Source organism: Urocampus carinirostris, chromosome 13, assembly GCF_059441175.1.
Source record: "Urocampus carinirostris isolate Australia breed hairy pipefish chromosome 13, RoL_Ucar_1.0, whole genome shotgun sequence".
In the NCBI taxonomy this organism is placed as follows: Eukaryota; Metazoa; Chordata; class Actinopteri; order Syngnathiformes; family Syngnathidae; genus Urocampus; species Urocampus carinirostris.
In genome coordinates, this window is record NC_142361.1 from 37447798 (window position 1) to 37460862 (window position 13065).

The window sequence follows — 13065 nt, forward strand, 5'->3', positions numbered from 1 at the left end:
GTCAGGTAGAGAGGAAGCTGAAATACCGTTTATCCAACCGGAACGCAGAACACGATGCAGGATAGAAATGAGTGGAGTCGCCAAACTGTAACAAGTGAAGCGCGTGAAACGGACAGATGTGTTGATTTGCGAGCTCAACCCTTGAGAACGTGTCATGTCAGGTCGACTGAAGTTTCTCTTTCATCCCAGTTTGAGTTTCACAACACGTGGTGGAGAACAAGTCTCGGCAGTTCTCCGCGTGAAAATGAAAAGACCCTTGTAGAGAGGTTCAAACATGACAACGCTAACCCGATAAAATCGGCAGGCTAAAAGTTCTGGATCATTGCTTATCTGCTCAAAACGATGAAACTGTGTAATGCGATGAAATATAGTTCCCATTTATTAACAATGACAAGAAAAAAAAGATGATTATAAAAAACTATAATAATTCCCCCTTATTTTCTATAAAAATGCACCAAACTATATATGTATCCATCCATTATCTGCACCGCTTATCCTCAGTAGGGTGGCGGGGGTGCTGGAGCCCATTCCAGCTTTTGGTAACCGGTCTCTGACGGAGGACGGGAGGCGTTGTTTTGAGAAACGCTCGCCGTTGTTTTGAGGAACCACAGTCATCAGAGCGCTCGTCTCTGAGATTGTGAAGCCCACGTTGGGCTTCCTTGGCTCGCCCATGGGAGGAGCCAGCACACCATTGTGCAGGGAGAAGATGGCCAATGAGAGGAGAGAGCTAAAGAACTTCAAAAGAGGGCTTCCCAGAGACTCCAAGGACACTAATTCGCCCGTTGCCACCGTGTGGAAATGTCGACTTTCCTGTTCATCTTGTAGGTTGTGTTTGGTTAATGGAGTCAGATAACTAATTTGAACAATTTGGTATCCGGTACATTTTGATATATAATTCCCAACAATAGTGAAGGATTTTATATTTTAGATGATTAAATACAATTTACATTATCGAGTGCAATGAAGATTTTCACTGAGTGAGCTTCAGGTCGCGCCGTTCCAAGTGCGGAGTGTTTTGGCCGGGGAATTTTGAAAACAGAATTCAGATATCGAGGAGACGAGGTGAGCCCACTTGGGAAGTCTCTGGCCCGCCCCATGGGAGGAGCCGACACGCCAGCTTGGGAGAAAGGCGTGAGCAGAGGAAGATCTTCAGAAGATCAAGAAAGGCAGAAAAACGACAGGGACAATCGAGAGAAAAGGAGGCTCGACGAAGAGCGACACTAATTCGGCTAATTCGATGGAGTTCACTTAGTTTAATACTTTAAGAAAATAAATCTGCCCCCGTGTGAAAATGTCTTGTCCATCTTTTCCCAAAAAGAAACGAGCATGCATTGTTAGGAGAATGAAGTTTGTGTTTGGTTAATGGAGTCAGATAACTAATTCGAACAATTTGGTAAACGATACATTTTAATATAGTTTAATTCCTAACAATAGCCATATGGTCTTGGTCTTACAGGGTTAAATCAGGAGGCGTTTTTAAGGGTAGAAAAGCATTTGTGTTGGCGAGTATGATGTTGTAACTAGCTGAATCACTTTGCAAACGTAACAATGAAGGAAATAGACACAAAAAAACAACAACGACAAATGCAAATGATTCTTCATTTCCCTCTAAGCAACGAGCGACAGTTTGTTTTGATGTGGATAATTTTACACATTCCGGAGGTAAACCCCGCCTCTTCGCCATAACCCCTCCCCCTCGACACGCCCCTCGCCCCGCCTTCAGATTTCTGCATTCCGCCCCCCTGGCAGTCGTCAGTCGCGAGTGCGGAGGAGCAGGGAGCATTTCACGGACCCTCGCGTTCGTCGGACACTCGCGTTGCTCCTTTCGGGCAGTGGAGCTGATGATGGCGGCGGCCGTCGAGAGAGGAGGCTCCCGGGCCGCTTTCCTGAGCCCGAACAGCAGCAGCTCCGGATGCATCCCGGCGCCGTCGGCGCTCCCCGCCGGAGCCCTCGCCGGGGCTGTGGTGCTGGGTTCAGGCTCCGGAGGCATGCCCGTCCCCATGAACCTCTTCGCGACTTGGGAGATTGATCGCTCGTCGCCCAACTGCGTCCCGAGGTAACGTTACATTTTGAGTTATTTTTTGAGTTATTTTGAATTAATGAAGCATAAATAAAAGCAACGCCCTCGCTGACGAACGTGAAGCAAAGGGAACGATGCGCCTGGCATTTCTGCTAGCTGTGATGCTAACCAGTTAGCCGGCTAATGCTAAAGCTAATGACATACTTGACAAGTTGTTTGAAAATAATGTTGTCATAATAACGACGACGCAAGCTTTTAAACGTCACCATTTTATCAATATTTTTTGACGGTTTCCCAAAAGTGGGCGGTTGGTTGCTTGTTTTGTTGGTTTGTTTGTTATTATGGTTCCTAACTGATGTTGTCATAACAAACAAATTCAGTTTTGTTAACTATGATAAACTATAGAAATGTTTGTAAATCCAAGATTGGATTTATTCATGGCAACATGACAAATGTGTAGTTTGCCCCTGGGTATCAACACAGGTTGAAAGTATGATGGTTTGTTACTTATGTGGTCATAACAAGCTTAGTCAGTTTTGTTAACCACCGTAAATTTTCCGGACTATAAGCCGCTACTTTTTTCCCTAACTTTCAACCCTGCGGCTTATTCGGCGACGCGGCCAATTTGTGAAATTTTTCTAACGGCCGCCAGCGGCGCTCGAGTGTTGCTACCATTAACTGCCCTGTCAAAGCTATATCATTATTATTAAAGCCTTGAAAACTCTCTCGATGTACCGTCTTTCTTTGTAAATATGTGTAACCCATATATAATATGTATTTGCAACTGTATATTTTTGTAATGTATTTATCTGTATTTATTTTAGACACTTATTCTGATTTATTTTGCACGGGTGAACGAAAAATGAGGGGCGGAACAAACGCGGGGTGCCGAGTTTAAGTGGGGACCGCTAAAGGTGAGGGACAGACAAGGAAAGAAGAGGGGTAAAAGTTGGTTAAAGAAAAAGGAGTTGCGTGAGTAAATTTGTTCATCTGATATATTTTTCCCACCCTTACCTTTGGAAATATACACTTTTTTCCTTTGATTACTTTCAACGGGACCTGGACTTCGCAGGTCTGCATCAAACCTTAAGTACCGTTATCATTTTCCGTTTATTTTGCTGGCTGTGATTTTTGGACTGTGGACCTCAATGAAGGACATTTAGTTTCAATCGCGGGACTTGAAGTCGAGTTTGGGTTAATTTTGTGTTTGTGTTACATGTTTAAATGTGGGCGCATGCGGTTTATATACAGGTGCGGCTTGTGTATGTACAAAATCGGTTTTCCTCTTAAAATGTGGTGGGTGCGGCTTATAATCAGGTGCGCTCTATAGTCCAGAATTTACAGTATGTTTAAAATAGATACGATTTAATAAAACCTTTCTCCATCATCAAGATTGGATTTACTCATCTCAACATGACAGATGTGTAATTTGTCCCAGAGTACTAACTAAAACTGCCTGGCTGGCAAAAAACTGGTTGTAAATACTTCGTATTCAAGTCATGTTTATTTGTGACGCCCTTAATCACAGAGTCTCAAAAGGCTGCATTGACCACAGATTATTATTGATAGATAGATAGATAGATAGATAGATAGATAGATAGATAGATAGATAGATACTTTATTCATCCCCGCAGGGAAATTCACATAAACCCATATCCATAGGATAGAAAGTAATCCAAAGTGTAGTTGTTAAACGGGTCACAAACACTGAAGATATAAGCAACAACAAATCACAAAAATAGCGAAAATAACACAGGAGCTGCTGGAGTGGCTGCCATTCGCGACGGCGCCAAAATATCAAACAGCATCCCCTGATCTAAAACCTACATGAGGGCAAGGGAAAACTCAAAAACCTCAACATAAGGAAAATGAAGAAACCTTGAGAAGGGACCGCACATGAGGTCATCCCCCTTCCAGGATGACCAGGCTGCAATGGATGTTGCCAAAACAAATAATACACAGATATTGTGCACATAAAATACAGGTTAACTGTCAGGCCTTGAGAGTTTCCTTCCCCACAACTCTAAACAAGCACAGGGGAAAAAACATCTTGCCTCCTTATAGAAAAATGTGAATTTATATTTAATTTCTCGACTCATGTTGTGAAAATACGTTGTTGCAGATACTATTCCTACCAAAACAGGTTTTCTTGGAGGGGTTGAAAGGTAAAAATAGAAAAGAAATTGTTTTTGAAGGCGTATAAAACATGTTAAAACGATGGAATGTTTTGTGTCAGAAGACATCTTCCTGTGTAAAAGTAAACGTTGATAAAATGTCTTTTGGGGGTTGAGATTTGGACCACTTTGGATGAGGTAAACACAACAACTGTTTCTAGACCGAATTTGCTCCACCTAGGATTATAGATGTTTATTTTTGGCCTAAAATAATGTCTAAAAAGGAACAGACCAAATTTCGCCCAAAATCCAATATCCCAAAAAAGTCCAGTGTTTGCAAATACTGATCAAAAGGACACGAAATATGCCACATTCAGTTGAAAAGACGATTTTTTTGGTTTGAAAACGTCTTTTACGGATCTAAAGTTCTCAATGATCTCAAAAAAGGAAATTTACATTATTTGAATGTACTAGGCCGTGCATAATGTTTGAGGAGCGTACACCTGTCGACCTCAGCCAATTGGTCCCCTCTAGTAATGATTTTAATTCCCTTTATTAAGCGTTAATAAACCTTACAAACACACCACAGCACCTATTTACTCACAGCAAGACAAAATATGTTGGCTACTGTGACAATATTGTAAAATATGATATATTTTTTTAAATTAGAAAAAGCCTCCAAAGTTATTTCGTGGATGCGTCTTTTTTTTGAATCCCTAATGCCCCCGATAAGCAGGTAGTTGCCTTGCATGGCTGTTGTCGCTATCGGTGTGTGAGTGTTTGTGTGAATGGGTAAGCGCTTTGGGAGGTCTTCAGTGACTTAAAAAGCGCTATATAAATTCAGATTCAGATTCAGAGCTACTTTATTGTCATTCTAGTACACGTGTATACAGAACGAAATGTCGATACATCTGACCCGCTCAGTTTCCTTGAATGTACAGATATAAATAATATGTTGTATTGAGTTGGAGTATTGAGTACTAATAATATACTAAATAATTATGGCTATGTATAGTATTTTACAGTAGTGCAAATAGTGCAAGAGGAGCAGCTAACCAGATGTGCAAAATGGGCAGTCAGGTAAACGAGTCAGGTAAACAGTAACAATAACACTGTAACAATAACACTGTAAGTACAATAGTGCAGAGAAACAGATGTGCAAGGAGTGGCTAGCTATAAAGAACTGCCAGTAGTGCAAAAAGTCAAACAAAACCAACAGATGTACAGATTAGCAGCAGTTTAGATTTACTATGTGTTTGATAGACCATTTAACAGTCTAATGGCCAGGGGGACAAGACTATTGTGGAACCTGGTGGTCCTGCACCGCACACTGCAGTACCTCTTCCCAGAGGCTAGCAGAGTGTACAGTCCATGATGGGGGTGAGGGGTCCCTGATAATGTTCTTAGCTTGGGATAGGCAGCGCTTCTGGCCAATGTCTTGAATGGAGGGGAGAGAAGTCCCGATGATTTTCTCTGCTGTCCTCGTCACCCTCCTCACACTACCCCAGTCGGAAGCGCTGCAGCCTCCACACCACACAGAGATACAGCTGGTCAGGATACTCTCTATGGTGCCCCTGTAGAATGTGATGAGGGAGGGTGGGGGCAGGTGAATTAAGACCATTTACCATTTATAAGCCTTTGGCTTCACTTGTCATCCCTTTTTTTTCTTTTCAGGTAATTTGTTCATTTTTTCATGATAGTTTTGTTGCAACCTGATAGAAAAGAAAAAGTAAACAAGAATTACTATGTTAGCAATCTACATCTTCTGCTAGTGACGGAGAGAACACAAGTCTATCAAAAATGAGTGTTGGAAAAAGGGAAAAAAACAACAGTGATGCGCCGTATTTCCCACCCCTGGGCTAAACACTAACCAATATTAGATGTCTATTTTATGAAGAAATCCTGTCTAATCAGACCAGATTTAGCCCAAAATCCAACACCCAGTCTTGTATTTTGTTAACGAATCGGATTTGTGTGTGTCTTGTATTCAAAAACGGATGCCTATTCACGCTCTCGTGCCGTCATTTGTCTAGTGCAAGCATTTGTTTACACAACCCCACCCACCAGAAATGTTGCATGTACAAAATGAGTCGTGGCTATCGGTCCAATTTCTGGGAAGACTTAGTATTCATCATCGGTGAGCGGGCACACTGCTGCCACCTGACCACAAAGTCTCTCTGGGGAGCCCGGGCTACATTAATCAGCTTTGACCTAGATCTGTTCTACTCACTGGGGGGGGGAAAGTGGCTTTGCAGGGGGATGGGGGGGGGGTCTTCCTCTGCTTGGGATGTGCCTGCATGCATGCCTGCATGCTTGCAAACAAGTGTGAATGGCGGCAAAATATGCAAACTGCAGGAATTATTTATGGAGGTGTTGACAAGGTTTAAATGATCTTTATTCAGCATTCATGTCGAGGTCGGCTGTCGATAAAATAATGGAGGTAAATAATGCAGGAGGTTAGTATTGAATTCCCTTTTGATTCCAATACAGGAGACCCCTGAGATAGTCAAGTCACATTTATTTGTACAGCCCTTAATCACAAAAATGTCTCAAAGGACTGCACAGGATTACAATTACACCATCGCCTGATCTTAAACCACCATGCGGGCAAGGAAAAACTATCATGGCTTTGTGAAAACAGTCAGGTGCAGAAAGAAAAAAAACTTGACAAAAAAACAGTACGCGAAACACGACACGCAAAATATAGGAAGTAGCTCAGGAACACAAGGGCATAGAACAATCCTACAGCTGTTGCTGTCGGCACAGTCCTTGAATACTGAGTTTCTGATGAAAGTCAAGTGCAGGAAAAAAATTAGTAACACAAAAATGACTGGCAAAGTTTTGAAAGTCCAGAATAGACTAGGAGATCAAGTCAAATCAAGTCCCTTAATCAAGTCCCAAGGCCCTTAATCACAAAAATGTCTCAAAGGACTGCACAAGATTAGAATGACACCATCACTTGATCTTAAACAAACATGCGGGCAAGGAAAAACTCAAAACCTCAGCATGAGGGAAAAAGAAACCTTGAGAAGGGGCCTCACAAGTGGTAATCCCCCTTCCAGGATGGCCAGGGTGGAATAGATTTAGCATTGAGTTACAGTACACAAACATAGTAAACATCAAAAAATGAGAACACAAGGTAACATGTTGAAGTTTGTCCGGAAATTGCATGACAGCAACGACGCCTCAAGCCTGTAAAGTAGTCCAAAAAGTCCATAACAGATACAATGTTATTAGGTTTTGAGGTGAATATTTTGGACAGCGGGGGGTATAAATCTATGATAAATAACTAATGTCTTCCAAAAAACGCAGTACCTCAGATGTAAACATTAAAATTATATTTAATTGTAAGCAATAACTATTTTTGATAAACATCTCATCTCATTAGCTGCACCGCTTATCCTCAGTAGGGTCGCGGGGGTACTGGAGCCCATCCCAGCAATCATCGGGCAGTGGGCAGGGGACACCCTGAACTGGTTGCCAGCCATTCGCAGGGCACACAGGGACAGACAACTCTCTCACCCATTCACACCTAGGGACAATTTGGACCGGCCAATCCACCTGAAACCGGAGTGCCCGGAGGAAACCTACGGGGACAACATACAAACTCCGCACAGGAAGTCCGGTAGCTGGATTTGAACCCACATAGGAGGTTCCCAAGACCTTAGAACTGTGCCGCACACGTGCTAACTGCTGCCCCCTGTAATAAACATGTTTATGATTAAATAACATATAAATTAGGAAAATTCAAGCTCATTTACAGTTGGCACGACTTGAGCTTGTGGAGTTACATGGTGGATGCAGAGATCATTAAAATTAAAACCATTTGTTTGGTTTGGCATGTCAGAAGACTTTGCTCCTCAAATCGCCTTCTTATTCTTAATAATTGTCCTAATTGTCATTTGGTGACGGCCATCTTCCTTGGTGGGGGGTGCCTTTGTTGTATTTTTAGATAGTGTCCTTGTTTACATGGTTATCATCTTTTTGCTTCTCCCTTTATCATCACTGAAAGTCGTATCATTTAGCGGTCCGGTACATATTGCTTATGATCGTTTTTGAAGATATTTCATTCATCAAAGCAAAATTTTTCGGACCCCAAAACACAGTGTGTCAAATAATATCCCGCATCCTGTAATTTCCAAGTCACGCTAAATCCATGTAAAATGTATTAATTTGTGTCAGATAGTACGTGCCATCGTAACAGCTTAATTAACTGTTGGCAAGGGTTGCTTGTTATGTTGATCGCGATCTCCCGGTGGTTCACAAGGGTAGCTCTGGTTGACCACAAGAAAGTTTGCTTATTGCTTTTAATTTGATTGGCATGTCACCTTGTACTTCAGCTCTTTTTCTTGTTCCACTTCCTGCGGTGTGTTTTGGGCTAGTACAGCCTGGCGGTGCCCATTTCTCTCCAGGTTGTTTTTTATTTGGGTAGGGATTTGCCCCCCCACATGAAACAGATAGCACTGGTTTTCATGGTCACCATTATCAGGAGAAGGCTCCTGATCTCAGATACCGCACCTTCTTCATTTGGCTGCTATTTTATTTAAGATTTCTAGTTTCATCCAGCTCGTTAGAGTTGAATCTCAGCATGCAACATCCTAAGAATTTTAGCTTGTTTACAAAAATATTTGTCAAGTTTTGTTAATTTTGTTTGGCCCTTAATCACAAGAATTCTCAAAAGACTGCATCAACCACAGACTATTACGGACTACAGACAAATATTACACTAGTCCCTGATCTAAAACCGGGGTGATAGTACATTTGTCTATGTTCAGAGCAGTGTTTGAGAAAAACTTACAGTATTTAAATGGAACAATAATTAACATTTCAGTCTTTTCATAATTGAGGCACCATAAGTTGAGCCACATCTATCGTTTTATCTCAGTAAGGCAGATCGCCACATTTCTACGATTAGGTGGGGTGGATTGGATGACACAGTTGAGTGTCATCTGCATAGCAATGGAAACTGATATTATACCGGCAAATGGCCATTCGATTTTCTTTTTGGATATCAAAGGAGGCATTAGTATTACCAAAAAAAAAGCCTTATTGGCATGTGTCCAGAAGAGAAAGCAAAATATACAAAACAGTAATGCATAGAACACTGATTAGGTTTATGTCGAATCAATATAAAACAATAGGTCATTTTTTTTATATATTTATGTATACTCATTAGACACATTTAGTTTTCTCTTCTATTTAATCATTTATTTATTGTAAAATATTGACCAATCTACGTAAGTGTGAAAATGTAAGTTAAATTAGAACAAACAATGCTTTTATAAATGTGAGGAAATACAGTAAGACCTCGGTTATCGCGGTTAATGGGGACCAAAACCACCCGCGATAAGTGAAAATCCGCAAAGTAGCGGCGCACCTTTAAAAAAAAAAAAAAATATATATATATATATATATATATATTTTAAATTATTATTTTTTTAGACCCGGTTAATGGGGACCAAAACCACCCGCAAAAACTGAAAATCTCATCCCATCTCATTATCTGCACTGCTTATCCTTATTATTCGCGCGCGAGCCCCTACCCGCGGTGCGGGTACTTTCGGGCGCGATACCCTAACCCTAACCCTGGCGCGCGGTTTTGATGCGGCTTCCGCTTCACCGCCCCCTAACCCCACAGGTCCCCCCTACCCCTTTCCCCTCGGCCGCCCGCCCGTCCGTCGGCCGGAGCCATCGAGGGCCGTGTAGCGTCATGTAGAGCCATCGCGGCCCGAGCGGGAGACGTGACGTTGGTGACTTTTTCAGCTGCGTTAACAAACGCATTTTGTAGAATACGATCGCGCTTCATTGTTTAAATTAACGCATTATAAAGACTACGATCGCCCAAATATTTTAATTAGCTCGCTTTATGGTTTCAATAAGCGTATTATATAGAATACGATCGCTTTTGTCGGAAGCGCAGCAGAATGCGCTTTCACGCCAAGGGGGGAGGATTCTGTACGGGAGTCGGATTTGGGCACAACACCGGGAAACGAGAACGGCGCGCCGTGCTAGGGTCGTCGGCCGAGGGGGATCCCCGCAAAAAGTGAAAATCTGCAAAGAAGTGACGCCCCTTAAATTTTTTTTTTTTTTTTTTTTTTTTTTTAATATCATTAGACCGCGAAGCTCTGAATCCGCGAACGTCGAACTGCGAAGTAGCGAGGTCCCACTGTATTAGGATTCTTTTGGGAGCGGAATGATGGACTGGCCTGGAATCTTAATTCGTTTTAGTCTTTGGTGCAATCAAACAATGAAAGTAGTGAGGTAGTTTGCATGTTTGCTTGCTCGTTTGGTAAATAGCTCACATGCTAATAAAGCGTGTGCTCCATCGCTGTAGATTATAGGTAAGTTCAACAGAGCAACCCACCACGATAGCATTTAATTCAATTTGGTGATATGTCTTTGTTATCTTGATCAATTTTGATATATTATGGCTATTTTTAAAACGCGGTCTCTGTTTTTTTGTTTGATCTTGTAAAAATACAACCCGGGCTGTGTGGTGTCGCTCGAACGGGAGCAAAGTGAGCGTACCCGGCGCCGCGACTATTTTTTACTCGGCAAACTGTGGCTGCGACTGTTGGGTGTTGCCGAGCAACCGAGGATGGATGAGCTGGAAATGTCGTTCGTTAATAAGGAGAAAAATGACTTGAACGCTTTCCTCACTCGGCTTAAAATGATGCTTGTTTTGGGTTTTCTTCAAAAAGATTCGACTTCACAGCCAGTGTTGTATTTACGAGGTAGGGTAGAAAAATTCTGCCTATTTTGCTTTTATCTTTAGGGACCAGACCATTGATCCTTCTGGGTCTCGAGATAACCTTTTTGGTCTTCTACTTAAAGGGGGCTTATCTTAGTCGTAAATAAGTTGACGTAGTTTCTTCCTGTATTATCTATTGCAACGTTGTCCGACAATGTAAACAAGTGAGACAGGAAAAGCAGTTTTGGAAGGTAGAATTATTATGACGAGGTTAAGGCTTTAAATATAATACTAATTGTAATGAATCATTTCTTTTGGATCATGAGTTAAAGAGATCATTATTGATCTTTGATACTCGTGTATTTGTTTTTTTCTCCTGAAAAAAAAGGCCAAAACAGTCAGAAATCTGTCTTGTTATCCTTTTATTTCTCATCCTTCTTCTCCTCATCCTTCTTCTTCACTCCCCCCTCATCATTTTTTATATTGTTTCCTCCCTCTTCTTATTTCTACTTGATCTCCTCTTGTGTTTTTCCTCATTCCCCTTTGTTATCTTCCTTCTGTCGCCTTTTCTTTATTCTTTTTTGCTTTCGCCTTCTCCTTCCTTTCTCTCTTGTCCTCCTTCTTTCGTTTCCTGTTCTCCTTTTTAATCCACCCTTTCTTCTTCTACTTTGCTTTTTCTATTTCGCCTTCTATCCATTCTTCTCCTCTTCATCATTATTTATCTCATTCTTCTTCCCCTTTTTTCTTCACCTTCTCCCCCATATTCTTCTTGTTTTTGTTCACCTACTCTTTTATCATCCCTGTTCTCTTCCTTTTTTCTTTATTCCTATTTCTTTTGAACAGTCTTCTCCTTAATTTCATTGTACCTCCTCATGTTCTTTTACTTTTCCCCCTTTCTTTCTCAACCCAGTTCTTTTCCCTCTTATTCTTTCACCTCCTCCTTTTTTCCAGCTTGTTATAATTCCTCTCCTTCCTGTCATTATTCTTCTGACAGGAACTCAGGAGAAAGCATACTTTTCCTTCTTCTTCCCTTTCTTTTTTCTTCTTCCTCTCCCCATCATCTTTTTTTGTTGTTCTCATTTCTCACCCTCATTTTTGTCTTTTGTAAAAATGTTTTCTTTTTTACCATTACTCATTCACTTTCTTCCCCTTCCTCTTTCTTATTCTTCTTTTTCCTCATCTTCCTCATCTTCCCTCTTCTTTTTTCTTCTCCTTGTCATTTACCCCCTTTTCATTTTCACTCCCCCATCTCCTATGCTTTCTTCCCCCTATTATCCTCATTCTCCTTCCCTTTTTTCCTTCCCCTTCTTCTTGCTCTCCTTGTCATTTCTCGTACTCCTTGTTATCTCTTTCTTTTCTTTTCTTATTGTTCTCCTTGAACTTTTTGTTCTTGTTCTCATTATCTAATTTTCTTTCTCCTCTTTCAACTGCTGCAACTCCTCTTCTTCATCTCATCCTCATTCATCTTCCCCTTGTTTTTTCCTCCTTGCAATTTGACTTGCTCTCTTTATCATCCATCTTTTCCTTTTTTCTTCTCTTCCTCATTTTCTTTCTCCTCCATCCTTTTCTTTTTCACATTTCTTCTCCTGACTCTCCTTTTCCCTCTCCTCTTCCCTGCTTCCCATCGTCATTCTTTCTCTTCTTCTCTTCTTCATTTTGTACTGAAAATTCACGTTTATGTTTTTTTGATCCTGCACCACCTCCCCCCCCCCACATCAGTGTTCTCACAATCTTGAGCGGAAGTCTGAGCGGTCAGCACCTTGGTTCCCCCCCCAATTCTCACACTCTCTCCCAAAGGCTGAAATGTGTCAAAATCCATTTGGCTTCCTTCCTGTATGAAGAATTTCCTCGGGGACGCTTTCACATTCCTAGCAACTCGAAAATGTGCTTCTCTCCTCCCCTTGTTGCTGTTTCTTTGTTGACCAACATTATGCACGCTCGGAGACCGGGGGCATAATGAAGCTGTGGATTACATACTCCTGCAAAGTTGTTGCAGATGTGTTCAAGGGCAGATTAGGCTACTTGGCTTGAATTCTTTACAAAGCGAGAGGTCCTTGCGTACCCTCCGCTCTCAACCTTGCCTGGAATTGCAAATGGGACAAAGTTTCGGATCTTTGTCGGCTACTTTGCAAATGAAGTCCTTTCAGGAGGAACTAACCGAGTCCAGAATCGGGTCTGTCTTTCGACTCGCTCTCGCTCTACTTATTTCCCACCTCTCCCATGCAGGCATTTCCTGAGTT

The 13065-nt window shown here is 41.7% G+C and overlaps 1 protein-coding gene across 2 annotated transcripts in view; it reads left to right on the forward strand.

Annotated features, from left to right (window-relative positions):
* Positions 1–1761: 1761 nt before the first annotated feature.
* Positions 1762–13065, forward strand: part of LOC148354471 (phosphofurin acidic cluster sorting protein 2-like) — a 68915-nt gene continuing 57611 nt past the window's right edge. For both annotated transcript variants that reach the window (XM_088350664.1, XM_088350665.1), the window contains exon 1: positions 1762–2056. In XM_088350664.1, the coding sequence (XP_088206790.1) occupies positions 1842–2056 (215 nt within the window). In that variant the 5' untranslated portion in view covers positions 1762–1841. The remainder of the gene's footprint in view (positions 2057–13065) is intronic.